The 22,627-nt window shown below is 37.3% G+C and overlaps 1 protein-coding gene across 1 annotated transcript in view; it reads right to left on the bottom strand.

The window, feature by feature from the left end:
* The window catches only part of Ercc6l2 (ERCC excision repair 6 like 2), an 85,302-nt gene that overhangs the window by 11,041 nt on the left and 51,634 nt on the right, over positions 1 to 22,627 (bottom strand). Inside the window, exons 14-17 of the mRNA XM_021215539.2 lie at positions 19,453 to 19,605; positions 17,907 to 17,987; positions 15,766 to 16,897; positions 11,442 to 11,596 (exon numbers count right to left, since the gene is read on the bottom strand). Coding sequence (XP_021071198.1) covers positions 11,442 to 11,596; positions 15,766 to 16,897; positions 17,907 to 17,987; positions 19,453 to 19,605 — 1,521 coding nt within the window. The remainder of the gene's footprint in view (positions 1 to 11,441; positions 11,597 to 15,765; positions 16,898 to 17,906; positions 17,988 to 19,452; positions 19,606 to 22,627) is intronic.

Genomic DNA, 22,627 nt, shown 5'->3' with positions numbered 1-22,627 from the left:
CCTGCTCTTGAAGAGGACTTGGGTCTGATTCTCAGCACCTACAAGGTGGCTCACAACCATCCATAACTCCAGTTCTAGGAGATTTAATACCATCTTCTGACCTCTGTGTGCACAGACATGCACGAAAAACACTCAGACACATGAGTTGTTGATGATGATGATGATGATGATGATGATGAAGAAGAAGAAGAAGAAGAAGAAGAAGAAGAAGAAGAAGAAGAAGAAGAAGAAGAAGAAGAAGAAGAAGAAGAAGAAGAAGAAGAAGAAGAAGAGGAAGAGGAAGCAGCAGCAGCACTGGCATCTTGACCTTGACTTGAAGCTGGGCATGGTGGTGCACATTTATAATTCCAGCACTCAGGAGTAGTGGTAGGAGGGTTGTGAATCTGAGGCCAGCCTGAGCTATGCAACAAAACCTTGTCTCAAAAGAAAAAAAATTAAATCATCTCAAAAGAAAAATTAATAAAAAACATTTTCATTATTGAAGTACTTTCTCAAGGTGAAGGCACTAACATACTAATGGTTTGGAAGCTGCTATTACATATGATAAAATTCTGAGTTCTAAGTATGGTTATAGTAAAAACGAGAAAGGAACTATGAAAGTAAGACCCTTGTTTACTATTCATTGAGTGGGAGAATTTCTGTTAAACTCTTCCTTTAGAAAGCATCACACCTCCAACAGCCAATCACTTGATGATTTCTAGTTAAGAACCAATCCCATGAATTATGAAGCACTGTTAGCTATGTTCACTATACTATCTGTATTAAAAAGAACAAATCTAACTTTTAGAATCTTTGTTAAAAAATAAAACTTACTACACAAATTTAGGAAATGCAGCAATCATTCCTCAATATAAACACAAAGTTAAATAAAACCGATGAAAAGATGTACTGAATAAAAACCAGGAGATTACTCATAAAGGTGAACTTACCAGAGGACAGTAAAGTAATAATTCTAATTAATAAGCATTAAGGAACATCTCTTCCTTCTTTGGACTGTGGAGTCTACCTGGAACAGTCAGTTGGAAGTGGGAAAATAAGGGAAAACTCCTGTCCCTTTAGACTTTTAGATTAAAACAAAAAGGTAAACAGTAGGCTAAGCTAATTATGTGGACCCTAGTCTTACTTATATCACTAATACAGTGTATTGTCTTTACAAAAATGGTTGCGATTAAAATTAAACTTCAGTATATAAAAGTTAATCTATATAAAACACTTCTACAAAGGACAATTGTACAAAGGACAATTGCTCTGACGTAGGTTGGCCAAACCAGTCTTCCTATCTACCAATAATCAAACACTAAATTTGGAAATTGCTTACTTCAAAAACTCCATAAATAATTGTTTTGCAATAGCTTTGATAAGGCTATTGAATCATTGTTGATTTTTCAGATTTACTTATAAAATGTACTTCAAAATATAAAACTGCTATTTAAAGCTGGATAATGCATATATTCATGACTTGTAATTTTTAAATTATAAAAGACACATGAGGATAGTAACTAAGAAGGCACTTGTGTAGGGATGTGTTCACTGTGCACCTGCCCTTCTCTCTCACGTTACATAAGAACATGCCCAGTTGAATCTTATGCATGTTGTAGAGTCTACAAATCTGAAACTCAAATCAACCCTTTCCCACTTAGGAAGATAAAACAAAACAAAACATAACATAACATAACAAAACAAACAAAACCACACACACAAATAAAATCTCCAAAGCAAAACTTGTGAAAATAAATGAGTGCATACTAGGTCTTAACAGTCATAATTCTGAACAACTCACTTCTTACTATAGTTTTAGGCTTACACTGGTTATATACCATGAAAGTTATTTATCATCCTGTAACAGTATGAAACAGTCAAATGTCCTTGGATAATCTGGATTTTATCTTTTTAATATTCTTTTTACATTCATTTATTTATTTTGTACTCACATGCCAAGGCATGTGTATGGAGGTCAAAAGACAACTTTCAGCATCAGTTCTTTTTTCTATCACAAGGTCCCAGGATTACTGGCTTTTACCTGCTTGCTAAGCTCTCTCACTAGCCATCATTCCTTTAGTAAAGTACATGATCTGTAATTTAAAGCAATAGACGTAAGTCAAGGGGCCTTACTTTTATTCAAGCAACAGTTTTTCAGTGCAGACTCAACTAAAAAAAAAGCTACAGATTTTTCAATATGAAAAGCTTAACAAAACTGTAGATAGCAATCTTTAATGTCAGTAAACTTTCAAAGGAAGGATTCCTTCTCCCTTACAGCTCTATGATCACATTTACATTTTTCTGTTTATTTGGCCACGTATGGAATGTGTATATTAGAAAACAGCACTGTATAGTTCAGGGAATATTTATTTTAAAAAAACCCCAAACCTCCTTTTATTAACATTAATTAAAATGTAATATAAATTTGAAGGTAAACTGATAAAGAAAGGTTCTTATATAGAAATGAGATTTTGACAGGGAAAGGCCCTCATAACCACATCCTGTAACAAATGGATCAAGAGTTTAAGATCCAGGAGAGTAAAGAACTGCTTTTTTTTTTTTTTTTTTCCTGTTTTCTTTTTAAACACAAGGGTTTTCAGTGTAGTTGCAGGAGGCCTGAGAACTAACGATGCAGTCCAAGCTGTCCTTGAACTTGGGTACTTTTGCTTCAGCCTTGTGGTTATACAAGCTTGCCACCATGAGGCCAACTTTTGAAGATAATCATGAAGAGCCTTGTGGTTTAAATGAAAATGGCCTCTATAGGCCCATAGGGAGGGGTACTATTGGGAGGTGTGGCCTTGTTTGCGGAAGTGTCATTGGGGTTGGGCTTTGGGGTTTCTCTCTTCTTGCTGCCTGCAGATCCAGATATAGAACACTCTTGAATGCTGAACGCTGCCATGTTACCCACTGTGACAATAATGGACTAAACCTCTGAACTGTAAGCCAGCCCTAATTAAATGTTTTCCCTTATAAGTGTTGCTGCGGTCATGGTGTCTCCTCACAGCAATAAAGCCCAAACTAAGACAAGCTCCTAGTTTCTATTTTACAGAAAGGGTATTATGGATAATCTCTCTTGGGACTAATTCTGGAACCACATCCATAACCAGCACACAGTATCTCCCCAGATCACCTCATCCTACATATCGCAGAGGAAGGCTGCTCACAGCGGTGCACAGACAGGATAACCTGTCTGTGGCAGGTTACCAGGAACTAGTGAAATCTTTTGACTAGGCAGAAGAGGAATGGATCTGGCTATAGAGCTGGCTCCTTTTAGAACACAAAAGAAAAGTGGGTATCAGTCATACTGATGTCCCTAAAGTCAGGTGGTTAGGTTTGTTTGATCAGTAATGGGAAACTGGAACTAAGGGGAGATTTTCAAAGGCAGTGGACAGTCATGATGGTAGAAGGCTAAACTCAGAAAGCTGGTTCTAAGATGAACTGAGGGCCTGCCTATGCCAGGAAAGTCTGGGGCCTACAACTTGTTCCCAAAGCTAATCAGTTCTAAGCACACTCTAAGGTCACCATCATGTGTGGCCCTGCTTCTCCATCATCCTGATCACACCAAGTATGCCATGAAGAATACAAATCAAGTGTTCTTTCAGTTTCTGTTTTCATCAAGCCTTAAACTGTGAAGTCTGAAGCAGCAATGTTTTGTTTACACATCTGTTCAAACAAAAGACTTAAAAAGAGATCTCTTTGGTTAAGGGCCAAACTGTAAGCACAAACAAAGGCATAAATTCACTTATCTTTGCAATGCAAGGAACTGGGAGAGCTATCAAAACACACAGAACAGTGAAAGAAAAATCCATGCAAATGGCAGCTGGATCTAAAGTGATAAAACTGTTTAATGATCTTTGTGCAAGAGTGAAAAGTACTCAAATTAATTATGCAAGGTTATCATAAAGTAGGGTCTCTGTATTCAACAAAAACCTAAGGCTAAAACCGACTTCTGAACCTTAAACCACTGTCTAGGAAAAAAACCAACTGGCTAGTGGATTGAACCCAAATATATACCAAAGCCACATTTTCTACATATGTTCAAAACTGACAATCAGGCCTAAAAACACAAACATGTTGTGAGAGGAAGAGGGGACTGCAGTTGGCAACTCTAGCTCCTTTCCTCCCAGAAGGTACAATAGCTGCAATCTAAAGCAACTTATTTTGTGTGTTGGCTTTATGGCAGGATCCTAGGCTAGCCTAAAACTCATCATGCAGCATAGGATGGTATTGAACTTACAATTCTGCTTGAGACTCTGGCACTATATAGTTGTGTATCTCCATACACAGTCTGTATAAGAAACTTCACAGAACTTGACTGGCAGACAGCTCAGAAAATAGAGTTGCTTGCTACTAAACCCAATGATCTGTGTTCAATCTCCAGACCCCGCACGGTGAAAGTAGAAAACAGAATCCTTCAAGCTCCATGTACATGTAACTCACGCGTGGAAGAGGTGGAAGGGGAGGAGAAGAAGGAGGAGGAGGAGGAGGAGAAGAAGAAATTTCACAGGACTGTGGGAGACAGAGGATGAAGTCACATTGTAGCTCCATAACGAGGCAGGGCCATCTTCCTTACTCAATTCTCTACATGACCCTTTTATTCAGCAGGCCTCCTTTGCCAGCACTATGACCAACAATGATGTATAACAAGCACGCATGCTGCTCAAACCTGATCGTTCTGTATTACCTGCCACTATGGTCGCAGGCAATTTGAGCAGCTGAACTGAAGGAGTTTTACTGTAAAAATGGTAGTAGGGATCTGTTTTATGCTGTATTTTAATGTGGGATTAAGTAACAAGCATGTGTTGAATGCCCACTCTCTGTTGCTGTTGCTAAGTGGTGGTGGCTATGTTTAGAAGTGTATGTTATGGTCTTTATCTTCAAGTCTTGTAACATACATAAAGAACGGATACACATGAGGGCAAGTTACAGGAAATTCACATCACATCAGCAATGATGGCCTGCACTGAGAAATGTGAATTGGAAGATTAGGTCTAGTTGGAGGCATGGGGTTACACATAAATCTGAGAGTATTTCTATGTTTAAGCAAAGTGTTTTCCCTCTTGTCTTACACTACAGTCCACACTAAGCATTCTGTTCTCAGTGTGTAGGGATGTCTGCACTAGAAAGCAGCAGTGAGCATACAGTTGGTATCCTCTAATTTAATTCTGGCACCATCTCTCCAAGACTAATTATTCCCTGACTCCCGATGCCAACTGTAAGCCTCACGTTAGCACAGCTGTGCTTGTCTGAGCAGCTCACAAAACTTAAGAGACTGTGGCTATTCCACACACTGATGCAATATGCAGAGGCAAATTTGTGGGGCGTGTGGTATGGAGCACCCATGCCTTCTCTGGGTGTGCCACACTACAGTAACCTCCACATGCTCAGCTATTCAGAAGATCAAAACCCACTCTCCTTGGGTTTTATGGGTATTTTACTGCACAGGCATAATTACTAGCAGGCTGAATGGGGATACCAACAAGGCCTATCTGCCCCACTGTTCTTCACAGCCTTTTCCTCTAGGGATGGGACAGGACCCTTCTGGAATGAGGGTTTCAAGTCAGGGAATTTCTGTAAGTTGGCACTAAGACAAAAAAGTTTTGGTGGAAGATAGGTATCTAGAACCCACTTTGGAGAGGGCATTATGAGCCAAACAGTGACCAAAACCAAAACACATGTGTCAGAATATCACAATTTCTCATCCATACAGAAGACCCTGGTCTGTATACACTCAGTGTTATCATTGAGTAAGGCAATTTCCAGGAAAATTATAAAACTGTTCATAGAAAAAGGATTCAAACCACCGAAAGTGTTCGGAACACAGGCAGGTGTAAGACTTGGTGGGTGTGCCTGCTCAGCAAGTGCAAATGACCTGCATGTATTAACCTTACTGAAAAACCAAACCAACTGCCAAGACAGATACCTCAAGACCAAAACAGTGTCTGAAGCCACTAGATCTTGACAAAACTAAACACATTTTTTGAAAAGGTATTTATTCAGATATGAACTATATGTAATATATCATTTTAAGTTATTAAAACTGAGTCAGATACATGCTACTTAGAAAATCTAAGCTTATTTGAAGGTTATTTCTTATAGGCACCTAAAGAACGCTGAGAGTAGGAAAAACTGTGGTCTCAGGGATAACCCCTCAGGGGTTATCTCATACCAAGCTACTGCTCTGAAACCATATACATATGATATACATTACACAGAATGAGGACGTTGTATTTATATTTGTAGGCATGTGTGTGTGTGTGTGTGTGTGTGTGTGTGTGTGTGTGTATAGCAGTAATAAGTAAAGAAAAAGAGGCAATGATTTTGAGAGGGAACAAGGAAGGAATAGTACATGGGGGAGATTAGAAGGAGGAAAGAGAAGGGGGAAATGATATAATTATATTTTAATTTTTAAAAAGAAAGAGATAAATCTTAACCCAACTATATCATTACTCTCAAAGACCTATTTTAAAGCAAAAACTGGCCACACAAAGTTCTTCCACTGAGTGAAGAAGGAAAAGCATAACAGGAAGGGCAGTTTATTTCCAGGTAAGGGAGAAACTAGTGGAGACCCAGGGAAGAGATGATACATTTGTGGTGGCATATTTTGGAAGGCAGAGAGATTTGGAAGATATAAATGCAAAGCTGAATGGTATTCTAGGTAAAGGAAAAGTACAAGTATAAATCAGGTTCTCCATAGGGATTTATTACACTGGCTTGATTAAACAAAGGTTAAATAATCCTACAATGGCCATCCCTAAGTGAGGAACTAGAGACTATAGTTCTAGAGAGTTCTAAGCTAGAAACCTTAGAACCTTAGAGGGACCAATGAAGCAGCTCCAATCAGGGGCTGAAGGTCTGGAAGCCCCTTGGAGAGTTGTTGATGGGAACTGGCATTCAAAGGCTAAAGAATTGCCAATATCTGATGGCCACTGGCAATCGCAACAGCAGTGTACCCACTCAGGAAGGATCAAGTCAGGACATGAGGGAGCTTTCTCATCTAGCCAGAGTTCAGGTCATGCTGAGGGCAGGTCTTCCCCTTCATGTTACCAATCTCCGTACCAATTGTCTGGAAATACCATCAAAGACACACTAGAGGCTGACTACCAATTTTCTTGGCATCTCTTAATCTAGTCATGCTTATAACTAATACTAACCATCACAATGTTTAGAAAAAGTAAAATCATGCCTTTGTCAAAATATCTTTGGTAGAGTTGATATTCTTTATAGTCTTGTCATGCTTCTTGTATGTGGTATCTGGAGGTCAGAGGACAACCTTTTTACTTCTAGGCACGGTTTCTTTGTTGTTAGCTAATGTGAATGCTCATGGATATGCCTAAGCCCAGGATAACTGGCCATGAGCTTCCAGGAACTCTCTGATCTCTACTTCCCATCTCTCTATGGGAGCACTGGGATTAGACATTTGCTACTACAGTAGACTTTATACGAGCTCTGGGGATTCAAATTCAGGTCTCATGCGCATGCACCAATCACTACTTTCTCCACCGAGCTACATTTCCAATCCTTGGAGTCCAGACAGAGTTTAATTCCTTGAAATAAATATTTTAAAAAGAAGTATGAATTCAATCTAGTTGTTGGCTTGTTTTTTTAATAGGTCCAATTAGAATAAAATTTTCAAAAATTAGATATATTAGAAAAATAAGATTAATATGTCATACATTAGAAATCAAAATCTGAAAGCTTCAAGCAGAGACCAAAAAAGTAAGAAAAAAACACAAGAAAAGACAGTGAGAGAGGCCACAGTATGGAAGCTGACAGCTATTTCTGGGGCCTGAAGGAGACCCTTAGCTTCTCATTTTAAAAATAAGTACAATGTGTGGATATACTTCCCCAAAACTCTTCAAATTGAAATGCAATGATTATTTCCCAAATTTTATGTTTATATAACAACTCAGAATTTCGTGTGCAGAAGCAATGTTCTTAGATAACAAGGCAGTAGGTGTTTCTATTAAGTGTCTATCTGATGGATACCATGGTTTTCACAGAGGGATAAATATAGCCTGAAAAAGCACTGCAGATTGCTTATCATCTCTTAGTTCACTAGGTAGAATCATTAAGAGTTCAATGAGGCTTTTTAACCTCTGAACTTCTAACCTATTACCAGAAGGCATTTTCTGAAGAAATGACACTTTGCAAATTATTAAAACCTTACAACTGTCTAAACCAAGAAGTTGCTCAAAGTCAATTTCTCTCTACAATAATAAGGATCACCAGCTAGGAAAAATGTTAGAATTGTAACACTTCCTAGTAAGAGAAACTACTTTTGTTAATCTAATCCAACATTAGCTAAGGTTGTAGCTTCTTAAAAAAAAAATATGTATGTATGTATGTATATACATATGTATGTTTTCTCTATCCCTTTTCATGGGAAACCAGCCATAGTTCAGGGCAGGTTCTTAATAAAATTAACCAGGTAGCTTATAAAGTATTCTAAGAGCTTTACTGGTACAATGAGCAAAAAGTAATAATAGATAATTCTACAGATCCAAAGAAGAGTTTACCCCTCATGTAATTGTTAAGCAATTATCACAACTACAATAATAAAAGTATATGTTCTGTTTTGAGTAATTTCAGCACCTATTTGGCAAGGGACATTAAGAGGAAGAACGCTGCAGGTTGTCCTTGACCCTAGTTGTAAGAAGGAACCGGCTTCTTACAAATAGCACTGGCTTGTCCTTCTCCTGCTTAATAAATGAGTACTCTTCACTTAGATGACAAACTGTTTTTGTGGAACTGAATGTTACCTACGATATTCCTCCTCTCATTCCAATAGTACCATAATAACCTCATGCATATACATAGCAATCTTAGAAACCTTAATCCTATTTGATACTTGGAAAAAAAAACTATCTGATAGAGCTACATAAAGTTAATATTGAGATAAAATAAATAGACTTAAAGGAAAATCCTACTAAGAGTCGATTCTGTTAACATGCTGCAACCATAAACTTTACCTACTTTATACCATTGACAATTCCGTACCCTGAAACGTAGACTTACAAGAATGTGCTCCTTCCCCAACAGTGCACTCATACTAAACAGTTCATCCCTCCTTATACAAGCTGCATAAACACACTGCAATCAAACCCACCAAAGCTCACAAATCCTTGCTTTAGTAATCTACAAAATGTCAGTCTAACACATATACAAGAAAAGTTTCTGCTAACACAACATTTTGAGTTTACAGTATTCTCAACAATTCTTAAATCTGCATTGGTTATACAAAAGACACTCCCACCACAGCCTGACAACTTGCTTAGTTCTCTCATTTACAGAACACTGCAATAATATAAAGAAGGCTTCACTATTAATCCAGGTTTTACTACGAAGCAACCCATTATTTTTCTGTCAAAAGCTGGCAGGAGTGCCAAGTGTCTGTCATCCAATTCAGGGGATTAAGTCTTCTTTTATAGTCTGATACTTGTACCAATTTATAAAAATACAGATATAGTTTCTTAGAGTTGGTCACAGTCTATATTTTGGCTTGGATTCAGGCAGCAGAGGTTGACTATGACAGCTGGCAGGAAACTCAGGGGAGAATACATCCTCCTCTTTTAGTTACCATATCTCTGTTGCCATAGTGATTAATCCTTAATTGAATGCTGTCTTTGTACATTCTTTTCAGAAAACTTTAAGTAAACTTAAGTTGAGGACATGCAGCTGATTGAGAAAGGAGGCACTGCATCACCACAGGTGCAGTTAAACTGTGTGACACATACCACAGTCCCAGTGAAGTCCTTGACACACGTCACCACAGGTAGAGTTCTGTGACACACACACCACAGGGACAGTGGAGTCTGACACATAGCACCACAGGTATGGTAAAGTTTGGTGATACAGCCTGAACACAGTGATTCTAATAAAGGCATTATCATTCCCTTAGACATTTAACACCTTTCTTTCTGATATGAACTGAAACACAAGACACATGGGTTTTCATTCCAGATATCCTAACTTTTAAAAGGAGCTCTTTACAAAGACAGTTTTAAAATATCAGAGTATAAATTTCAATTTTGTTATGGTTCAGTAGTATTCCATAGTGAGTATGTACCACATTTTCACTATCCATTTATCTGGTCAAGGACAGTTATGCTGTTTTCATTTTAGAACAACAATGAATGGGATCCAATGCCCTCTTTTGGTGTGTCTGAAGACAGGTATGGGGTACTCATATATATAAAATAAATAAATCTTAAAACTTAGGAAAAAGAGATATATCTAAGTAGAATATATTGCTCTATCCATTCATAGTCTATCTTTCTCTCAATCTTCAACTTTTAAATTCACATTTTTATAGTCATGAGTTTTACTTTGTACTCTGGTTTTATTGTTAAGACATTCTGAATCCTAATGAAGACAGCTGGAAAGTTTAGAGGATTTCCCCCTTCTTCATCCTTAAAAGCAACATTACATTTTATCACTGTTATATATTCAACATGTACTTTTAGCCCCTACCCATACAACAATAAACATTAAGCTTTTAGATGAATATTCCAATGGATACATATTTAAAAGCCTCTGATGAAAATGACCACCTATAAACAAACAAACAAAAAAATTTACGTAAGGCTTTATTTCCTTGTAACAGCAATCTTAAATAGGAGAAATCTACAGAATTTATTACTTTAACATTATGAAAATCCTTCATAAAAGGTAATAGGAAAGCCTAGAATTTTGTGTATGTATCTTTCAGATTAAAAAAAAAAAAAAACCCAAGAAACTGAATTATATACTTTTCTTCTTTCATAGAAGAAGTAGTAGTTTGGGGTTATGACTTAATATGTACAACCTTTAGAGGTTGCTTTGAATTTGGGGACATAGGCACATTTTAAAAAAGTATAACTATTAGTCAACTCAGTATTATTGGGCATTTTAATTTAGATTTATCATTTAATTTGTCTTAGTTACTTTTCTTTGCTGTGATAAAATGCCACAGTGAAGGCAACATCTGAAAGAAGAAAGGCTTATGTGGTGCTGAGAGTTTCAGAGGGTTAGAGTCCATGACCATCCCTGCAGGGAGGCTGTTAGCAGGCAGGCAGACAAGGGATAGGGTGGGCAGAAGTGCTAACTAAGGTAGGCAGAAGCTAAGGACTCACATCTTGATCCATAATTCAGAGGCAGAGAAAGAACTCTGAAGATGGTTAGAATCATTTGAAACCTCAGAACCTGCCCAAAGTAACACACCTCCTACAACAAGGCTATTCACACCTCCTAATCCTTCCAGACAGTTCCAACAACTGGGGACCTAGCATTCAAATATGTGAGGCCTGGGGACCATTCTCATTCAAATCACCACAAATTCCAAACAACTATTATAATGTTATATGGCTTTTCAACACTTAGCTATGTGTCTCTTAACAGACTTAACAGCTATTTTGAGGGCGTAAAGAGGACCCTATTGATAAACTTTTATGAGAAGTGAGATAAAAACTAACTTTTCTTACCTTAGAACTGCAAACAGCTACATTAGCAGGGAGCTGGGAAAACTGTTTCAACTCAAACACATCACGGGTTGCCCATCGGCTCATGTGGTTCTCAGCTCTGCTTGAGCCAATCACATTCTGATTTGAGTGGATATATGCCACTTCCTGAACACCATCTAGGAGGCAACAATATTTATCACGTAATTCATCACTATGAAGCAATATGGTTCTATTATCAACAGCACACTAAGAATGGGAAATACTTCTTTGTTATTTCCTCTATTTTTTGAGACAGTCTTGCTAAGTAGCCCAGGCTAGTTTCAAACCTGTGATTCTTCTGCTTCAGCCTCCTAGCTATGTGTACATGCATGCCTTCCTGCTCCACTTTTCCTATTTCCAGACAGTGCCTTACTTTGTCTCCCTGGCCGGCCTGGGGCTCACTATGCAGACCAGGATAGTCTTGAATTCATAGAAATCCACCTGCTCTTGAATCTGCAGTGCTGGGGTTAAAGTTGTTCATCATGACACCTGGGTATGCTTGATTTATTTTAAAATCATTATCTTTTTTGTTTTCTCGAGACAAAGGCTAACTCTGTAGCCCAGAATGGCCTACAATTTATGCTAATTCTATCTCAGTCTCCCCAGTGTTGTTAAAATTACAGGTATAAATCACTATGCTTAACTGCTTGCTTTATTTTGAAAATTGAAAAAAAATATGTTATTATCACAATGTTTTCAAAAATAAATGGAAAAGAAGTTCAAATATATTGGTACAGGCCAACTTAGAAATGACTGTACTTTCAACAATATGAGAGCTGCTGTGATTTAGGTAACAAACTTTAAATTGAAATCTGAAATAGAGATTTTTGTCTGTGAAAATCATGGTTAATGGTCTTCCATAGATTTTTCTTCTTTGTTAATTTCAAAATGTTTGGGCATGTAAGGAGGTTTATCTGCTCCTTTAAAAGAGTACTTGATGGCACTGATGGAAGGGATCATGGGTTTATGACCAGGGAACTGTGTCTGATCGGTGGGACTTTGTTTTATTGTTTGTATTTTGTCCTTTGTGTACACATGCCCAAAAGATGTCAAGATGAGAGCTTTTTAGGAAATGGAAAAAAAAAAAAACTCATAGATTTTATCTAAAAGAGATTTAAAAAGTAGCTGTATTTTTTTTTACAGCTTTGCTTCTAGGCTCTACTAACTTATTTTGAAATTGTGGTCATAAAAGAGGAGACTAGAACTGAGGCCTGTAAAATATCCCTCAAACAACCCTGGCAATGCCCTCAACACTCTGCTGTTTTAGCCCTGAATGCTCCAGCAATCACTAAGCACAAAACACAAGATACTGTTACATCATGTAGTTAGGAAAACACCTACTTGCTACATAAAATTCCACTACTTCCAACTGCTGACACCTGCAGCTACAAAGCTCAAATGATTATTTTTAAAAGCACTGTAACAATTCCTTAAGCCTCTAATTTCGCTCTAGTAAACAAACCAGTTGATAATCCTGTATTGGGTTAATACTGGTACCAAATATACATATATATCATAGGAAAAATTTAAACGAGTCTTAACCATAATAGAAAGCCTAATGTGTAAATAAATAAAATTTAACAATTAAGGTGCCTGTAGCACTTTTTTTTTTTTTTTTTTGAGACAGGGTTTCTCTGTGTAGCCCTGGGTGTCCTGGAACTCACTCTGTAGACCAGACTGGCCTCGAACTCAGAAATCTGCCTGCTTCTGCTTCCCAAGTGCTGGGATTAAAGGTGTGTGCCACCATGCCCAGTCCTATAGCACCTTATTTCATAGTTTTCCACATGATTCATGGGAAGTAAGTAAGACACTTGTAAAGCAATGCCAGAACGATCACTAAGCAGTCTGAAGAGAGGCTGTTCATTCCCTCAGAATCTTCAAGTGAACTCAAATAGCCACTAGACAATACAAGTAGACACCTAGGGACCACATGAAAACAAAATTAGATGGCAAGACACTCCATGAGCCCTAAATTACCATCAAGTGGAGGCATTCTGCCAATAGAAACTATAAAACATCAGTTCTCAACTTGTGGGTTGACAACCCTTAGCGGGTGTCAAATGATTCTTTCACAGGGGTCAACTAAGACCACTGGAAAATAGATAACTTATAACTCATAACAGTAGCAAAATTACAGTTATGAAGTAGCAATGAAAATAATTTTATGGTTGTGGGTCACCACAAAACAAGGAGCAGTATTAAAGAGCTACAGCACTAGGAAGGTTAAGAACCCTGCGATATAGTATCCACATCTGTGTTACGGAAGAGGAAAACTACATGGTGTGGCATATGACAGATCTAAGAACAGGAGACCCCAAGATAGCAACATGAGAAGACACAAAGGGCCACCAAGAGGTAAGCAGCTTCTGGGAAGGCTTCTGCTCACCAGAGTTGAGGGGACCATAAGAAGACCTCAGGAGGCAGTGTAGTAAGCTTACTATATAAATTCTCACACTGGCCCACTAACCAGTGATCCTGCCCAAACAAAGAGAAGCTACGTGATGGTGGTGGGGCAGGGGAGTAATCAGAGTGGGCAGAATAGTAGGATTCAACAATAAGCAGGAAAAAAAGGACCAAGCAGCAGAGACATCCTTGCCAGAAATGAAGGGTTCTAAAACAGATGAAAGCCACAGTGGATCTTAAACAAGGTAAGAACATGAAAGAAGACACAAATTAACAATATAAATCATAATTAGAGTAACTTAGAAATGAGTGATAGAATCTGAAAAAGACTTAGACATTAAGAAAATGTTCTTTGCAAATGAAGACTAATCTAGAAGAAACATGAAGAAATACTATAATGACAAAAAAATTCAGACAAATGAAAAATTAAAATTAATTTTAGAGTGATGAATTCTCAAGACAGGCAACAAAGACAGAACAGGTAACTAACAACAGCACAGATGTTCCTAAGAGACCAAGAAGAAACTACACTTGCACATGAGAATACGGACTCGGAATGCAGACAAACACAATCTGGTAAAACCACTGGACAGCAACGGTATTGGAAGGAATGAAAATGAAGCTGTGTATTGAATACTCAACAAAGTGCCAGTCAAGGATTTATACTCAGGACACAAAACTTTATCACAAGAGCCTCAAAGGAAAAAAAAAAAAACCCAGTAACACTGTCTTAAAAATTTTACTAGGAAACAAGGTCCAGATGATCCAAATGCTGTATAGACATTGACACAGGGAGGAAGTAACTGTAACATTTCTAGTTACCTATATACCAGGAGGGAGTGAAACCAAAGCACTAAAGCAAGAATGTATAGACATATCAATGTGTCTGGCAGGTTAGACATAATGTATCCACTGTAAAAATGAAAAGAAATGGAATGGTATGTTTTAAAAAAAACAAACTAAAAGAATGTGTCTAGTGATGCTCTTGTAGTAATAACACTGAGCAAATGCTCTTTTATGGATATATTTCCAGCCTTTACTGTGGTACCATGTCAACTCATCCTTTAACTATTATGTAGTATGGGACAAAACAAATAAGCAGTTATGGACTATTATAACTAAATCAATCTCTGTATATAATCAGAATGATCAAGATGAAATAATATTTAAATATAATAGACAAGAAAGAGAACTTTGTAATTACCAATATAAATATGAAAATATAAATAATTCATAAAGTATAGTCATCATCATATACAACTATGCATAAATATATGTATACATATTCATACAAGTATAAGTGTATAATATACATGTTAAGAGATATAATTACAAGTAATATGTATATACATAAAATATAAAGACATACATACAAATAATATACAACCACTGAAGTTTCAGAAATACTACATGTTTACAGGTAATAAAGACATCAAACATGTCTGACTGCTGAGAATGGTGAGCAAAATGCACATTCAGAGAAACTATAAGTAAATTCTATGGCACTGAGAGGATGGAGGAGAATTCTTACAGATTGCAGACTACATAGAATGAATGAAGTGGACAAGGCTAAACTATACCATCACAGAATATACATCCATGGAACAAAACCTTGGCAATATATGTAAGGAATGACTATACACATCAGAATAATTGGTTGTCTGGCACACAAAGGCTGTGATGAGCGTGGGCCAGCCACATGGAAGGGCATTACAGGGAAACAGCAACACTCTCTATCCTGTAGGTAGCCAGCCAGCCTGGTATCCTGCCACTTCATTACTTCTGCTTCAAAGCAGCATCTTGATTTTAGAGCTGTTTTACAGCTAACTGAATAATCTCTCAGAGAATATGTACCTTTATAAAAACAGTTATTTATAGAAATGCTTTCAAAATGTTTATTTACCTAATATTTTATCCATTGAGTTGCATATTTGCTCTTGACTGACAACTTCTTCATTTAGAAAGCTTGGTGGTTTTCTTGATATAAAAGTGTTATTTTTCTTATCCGGGCCAGGCAGCTTGGGGGTCAAGCTGATTTTATCTTTTACAGTTTTTGCTCTGTGACTTAGTTTAGTGAAACTCAAGTGGCTGACAGATAAATTGTCATCTGAGGATGAAAAATCCTCAATAACCTGAGAGCTACAGTCTCCATCTGCTGCACACACTTGATTTGCTTCCTTTGCTGTTACAGGAAAATTGTCAAGTTTCCTTTTGTTTTCCTTTTTTCTCTTAAATTTCAAGGAAGTAGTGGCTCTTTGCTTTCTTATTCTTGACTTGGGGAACATGTCAATGTCATCAGACTCATCGCTAATATCATCTGTACCTTTTCTTTTCCTAACAGATTTTGAGGTCGTGTTCTCAAGACGCAAGAGATTTGAAACTGGTCCATTTCCTCTGCCACTGTTCTGTCTGCCATCACCATGATTCACTTTCACAGGGTTTTCAGTTTCAGAATCTTCAGATTCACCTAACAGCAGCTTAAAGCGTATATGGTTCTCAGGGATTCTCTGAGTGGGATACTGTGTGGGAAAGATGACATCACTGTCTTCTGATTCTGTGTCACCCTGTCCCATGCAATGATGCCCAGCTGTACGGTGATCCTTTGTCTCATCATCAGATTCAGAAGAAACATTCTGTTCTAAAGTCTTCCCACTTTTATCAGAAACACATTTTTCATCTGGAGTTTGGATGTTATCTGACTTCTGATGTTCTGAAGTACAAACAGAGTCCCAAGTCTTTTGACAAGCAGCCTGTCTGGCTTCTGCAGAAAGACACATGGGCTGCTCATCAGAACTTTCATCACTGGAGACAGGGTTTCCATCACCATCCTGGCCTGACTTACACTTTGCCTCAAACAACTTAGAGAATCCACACTGTAGCAAAGTGAGCTGTGCTGAGGAGCCTGGAGCTCTACTGGTGTCAGAGACTTTGTGCTTATCAGTCTTTCCCAGGGAATGGCCCACTGACTCCTCATCACTGATGTCGCTGGAGAGCTCACAAACATCTGTGGGTTCTTGACAGTCAGGATCTCTAGGCTACATGAAAGGCAGATAGAAACATTAGAAAACACAAAGGAAGAGTTTACGCAGTGGTGCATGTCTGCAGTAAGAAAAGCAAAGGACTTGAAAAATAGACAGGAAGATCAGGGGTTCAAGACCATCTTCTAATTTACCTGGAATTAAAGGCCAGTCATGACTATATATGTCTCAAGAAGAAAACATGCTACAAAATTATGTCCAATTCCCTTTTCACAGTAACCCAAGTTAAGGAGAAGCTTCAGTTCCCTAAAATTGAGGCTTAATTTGTTGATATTTTGGGAAAGTTATCTAATACTTTGCCAATATTTGACTTTTGTGTTCATCTAAATTAAAAACAAAACAAAACAATCAACCTGGGCCAGCAAGATGGCTCGGAGGGCAAGGAACCTTTCACCAAGCCTAACAAACTGAACCTGATCCCCAGGAACACAACTTGGTATGCACACAAAATAGGTGAATAAAAATAAGTTTCTTAAGTTCAGGGTCACTCAATTCACATAAATTTAAATCTCAAAAAACAAAACAATACAACCCAAAAAACAAGAACAACCAACAAATTACCCAGCAAGCATAGCAATGTAAAAAAATCTTCTTCATTTTTCCTGTATCTTACACCTAAAAGGGCCTCTGGTTACAGCATAGGGTCTCATGAATGAATGATGAGATCTTAAGGTCATAGACTCAAAGAATACAATACTTGCTCTGATTTACAGAATGGTTTTGATACACACTAATGGTCATTTCTCTATTTAGCTTGTCCTTTAGTAAAATAATAATAAAAAAAATAATAATAAATAATAATGCTGGTGTGTTCACTAACACAGGGTATTTAATTTGGGGTCGACTGCTCCTGAATTTGTTTTTATGAATATTAATCACTTTAAATAATTACTTTCATTCACTTTGTATCCCTGAGTTTTTAGAAGTTTCTCTTTTTTCATACTGAAAAATGAAGGAAAAGAGTAAAGGAAAAAGATGTCACAGTCCATATTTTCTGGTTACTCACTGTTTCTAGTTCTTGTGCTGAAGGTTCCCCTTTCAACCATGTTGTGGCTGTCATGATGCCAGCTTCCACTTGGCCTTCCCTCTGTAATTTCCACAAGGAAGAATATACACAGCTGTAAATACAGGGTGAAAACAACCAAAAAAGAAAACAGAAACAAAACAAAAACCAACCAACCAACCAACCAAGCAAACAAAAACCAGCAACGGCAGGCTAAGTGTAAGAAACTCATACAGTTTCACAGAATACAAAAGTAGTGCCTGTGTTCAAGTTTAAAGCACTGTTGGGAGGCACAAATGTCAAACATTTGCCCAAGAATTCTGCCTGCATTAGCTGCTCTTACATAATTAAAGAGTACACAATAATACTGCCGCATCCGAGCATCACAGTGCTGAGTGTGCAAATCATAATGCTCCAGCTTGTGTCACTAGTGCATGTGCTATTCCTATCTTCTACAGAACAGTATTGGGCAGTTCAACTACTTGGAGTCAGTAGTGATGTAGAACGCTAGACACTACAGAGTAGGACACAGACAATACAGGTCTTCTCTCCATCCACAGATGCTCCTCCTTAATGATCACAGGGATGTTGACATTATATATGACACTGACAGCACATGTCCATTACGTGAATGTCCTCCACCTTTGCCAGTGCTCGTCATGAATGACTATTGGAGCAACATGTAACACTGACAGTAAATGTCCCGTGTGTGAATGTCCTCTGCCTCCATCTAGACTGCCATTGCTCAAAGACAGGGAGTAATTTTTCTTGAACTTTATTTATGATGCTTACTAAATGAAGTACAATTAAGAATTTTACTACAAAGTCCCAGAAGCCAAGGGAAATAATGTGGAGTTCTCCTTGGCTGGTTCATCATCTATGTAGTAAGGAGATGAAAAAGGGTGATATTCTAGGGCTTTATGATCTCCACACTAATATCAGCTGGAAAACAGGTCAATATTCTCAGTGTTCTGGTAAATTAATGAACTAAAGGAATTTTTAAAGCCATGTAAGTGTCTCATTTGAAGAATAAGAAACATCTGTACTGAACATGAACATAGTGGAGAGTTTGAAATATTGGTGTGGAATTTTTATTGGGAACAGAAAATAAAAAAAATCTCCCAGAGACATGAGAGTATATCTCAGAGAGTATTTTGTAACTTCTAATCAAAACATATTTTATAGTTTTGTTTATTTAGGAAAAAAAAATTATTATTATTATTTTGGTTCTCAATTTCAACAGCTGTTTTCAAACTAATAAATCCCTCTCAACTCTGTCTGTTTGAAAATGGCCATGGAGGTCATACTATCTCATATGCAGATTGGACTCATAATGCATGTGTATTATCTGTAAGTATCCATGAATAAGTTTTGGCTTTGAGGTACAATTCATTTCCCACTTCTTTAAATGTAGAATTCTAAACATGTATTTTTGAGAAGGAATACCAAAAATTTCTCTGAAAAGGAAACACCAATTGTATTTCAAAATCCCTGAGTGATAAAACTGTACTTAAAACATTATTGACGAGGTCACAGAACAACTTCACACCTCCAGGATGTCTCTCGTAAGACATGACCCTTGGGACCTTAGTTTGAAGAGGTTGTGGACACCAAAGAGCTCTCCTCGATGTTCTTTTGATCCTTGTACTGCTTCAAAGTATCGCTTGGCATTTTCACTTCCAACTACCACACAGTGAAGTTGCTATAACAGAAAAATACAAGATATTTTTTGTGTTTGCTCCAACAGTATGTCAGAATTTCCTGGCACTCCCTGCATACACACAACTTTAGCTAGGGCTGGCTGGATAGCCTTAGGGAGGAGATTTTGTTTTAATTTCCCTGCAGATGTTGCCATTATGGTGAAATAATGATAATCTGGCCACCTCATTGGAGCACGCATCTTACATTTCCTATTTTATCATTGAATCAAGATTACATTATTATAAATGTTTAATAATGTAAGCTGACATCTGAATACACATTTCTTCTTTAAAATTATTACATTAAAAACTAATATTGGCAGAATTATTATATTCCTTATGTTATAATCTAAAGTAAGTATATAATAAACATGCTGATACCAAGATAACTGTATATTTAATCACATTGACAACTACAGTAAAACCCTAGACCTGCCATCCTCAAGAGTTTTAAGACTACCAACCATGAAGCCATTAAGGATGTATGCCATTTTAGCATCACCACATGGATGCACTCTCTATTGCTAGTTCATAACATAATGTAAACATGTAAAATGTAAATATGATCTCTGAAAAACCCTGTGGTGCATGAGTTCAAATGACCCAGAAAAAGAAGAAAAGTAATAGCTTCAGGAAGAAGGCAAACATGGAAAAATGTTAACAAACAGAAAATTTGGGCAAGTTTGAAGTTCTGTGAGCTATTTTTCTGTAAAATCTTCTACATAAAATGGTATGTATGTGTGTACATATGCAATCCAGGTATATTAGACAATTTCAAAATGCCAAACTTGGTTGCATATGGTGTTCCAAATGAAGGAGCAGAGGTCTGGATAAATGTTATTTTAAACCACAGACTGAGTCAGTGCATGTAAGCACAGCACATTCAAATCCAAGTCCTTTTTACCAAAATCTCAGCGCTTTTACCTAAAATGGCTTGTTATATACTTCTGGGCATTGAGAGTGACTTTCTTGTACACACCAGCAAAAAGTGTGAGCTGTCTTTCTTGTTTACTTTCAGTGTTTCTATTTGTTGCTTTCACTCTGGAATAGACAACTAGCACTGTGTTGCCTGCACTGTGCGCAGCTGAGAAGAGTACTTGCTAAGGCATCTATCGAGTATACCACTTGATACTCTAAGGAGTCCTTTCTTGTGTTAGTGGTTGACACTGCAATGAGAATGTATAAGTTGTGTCTGACTTTCTGGTAGTTTCCCCTTGGTTGAGTCTCTCTGGCTTTCTTTCTTTTCTGTCTTTAAGAGTTCCCTAAATAATTTCTGGACCCTTGAGAAACTCTGTTTTCTAACATATTTATAGTTGTTTTTTTTCTTACTTTTTATTCTTTTCTCCAAAGAATGTGAGGCTCAATATATGTATGTTGATATGCATCCTTGTTTCAAATTCCAGGCTATCTTCAAATCATGTGTTATACCTTTCCCTTATATAATCACTACCTTATCTTTGTATATATCATATAAAGTTCTAAACACTAAATTACACTGTCTCCTGAAAATTTTGTTACGTATTATTATACAGTATATAATAAGCCATTTTGGGTAAATGTAAAATGCATGTAATAATAGGTTGAAAAAACACTTACATGATTAAGGAAACAATCAGAGGAGTAGTCTAATACAGTACACAAAACAACAGGTCCTAAGGAACAGCCTCATGTTTTTCTCATGTGGTTATGCTAGAATAGAAATTCACTCAAGTAGTTGTGTCATATCAAAGACCAGAAACCAAATTGTTTCCCTCTAAATGATTTAAGAAAATACACAGACTGCTATGTAAATCCTATTTTTAGAATGAAGAAGTTAGCATGAGTTTTAAGATTGGATCATTTTTAGTAACGACCACCACATGTGACAGATGTTTGTTCTTAAATAGATGCCAGCCAAATATACAGGGACCAATTCAAATTTAATACTTGTAATTAAACTTGAACCTCATTCCAGAGCTTCTCAAATGAGCAGTTCTAAATGAATAAATGTTTATTTATAGGTATAAAAGGAACATAAATTAATATCCTACACATTATTAAAGAGCCAATGAGATTTCAGATGAACATAGAGAGCACCAAGCAGCAACAGCTGAAGCTCAAGCTGCACAATCTCATTTCCTGGACGTCCATGCAGGCAACTTCCCTATGGTGCTTCTCGTGTCTCTAACGCGGGCTCTGCAGTTAGCGTCCCTATGGTGTATCTCCTATCTCTAAGGCAGTGCTTCTTAATCTCTTTCCTGTCTAGGCACATACAGAAGAGGGTGACATAGGAACAACAGCCTGAAGTGAAAAGAGGAGGTTTGTTAAGGCTGTAAGATACCTCAGACATTCTTGTTGCCATGAGTTTTGAGATCAATGCCTCGGTATACCTGAAACTCACCTATGGCACACATACCTTGGCTCACCATTTGGGGAGGCACATGTGTCTCATTATTTAAATTGTGATCAGTGGACTAAGAACTGGCATTCCTGGGAGCTAGTTAAAAATGTATTCTTGGGCTGTACCTCAGACCTACTTAATCAGAACCTGTACATCAACAAAATCACTAGGTGATTTAAATGCACATTAATGTTTAAGAAATATTGCTTAAGGGGCTGGAGAGATGACTCATCAGTTAAGAGCACTGGCTGCTCTTCCAGAGGATCTTGGTTCAATTTCCAACAACCACATGGCAGATCACAACTGTTTGTAACTCCAGTTCCAGGGGATCCAACACCCTTAAACAGACACATGTGCAGGCAGAACATCAATGCACATGAAATTAGAAAAATAAATTTTTAAAAAGGTAAATATTGCCTTAAGAAGCTTTTAGGAGTAAAATCCTATAAATTTAACAATTACTCTATGTCACAGAAGTATATTTAAGAGTATATTTGATTAGCTCTGTACCCCAAATTTTAATGGGGTTATTTGAATTTCTGGAGTNCAGCTTCTTGAGCTCTTTGTATATATTGGATATTAGTCCTCTATCAGATTTAGGATTGGTAAAAATCCTTTCCCAATCTGTTGGTGGCCTTTTGTCT

This window comes from Mus pahari, chromosome 16, assembly GCF_900095145.1.
Source record: "Mus pahari chromosome 16, PAHARI_EIJ_v1.1, whole genome shotgun sequence".
NCBI lineage: Eukaryota > Metazoa > Chordata > Mammalia > Rodentia > Muridae > Mus > Mus pahari.
Note: the sequence above shows the minus strand (reverse complement) of the source record. Positions and strands in the feature narration are given on the sequence as shown.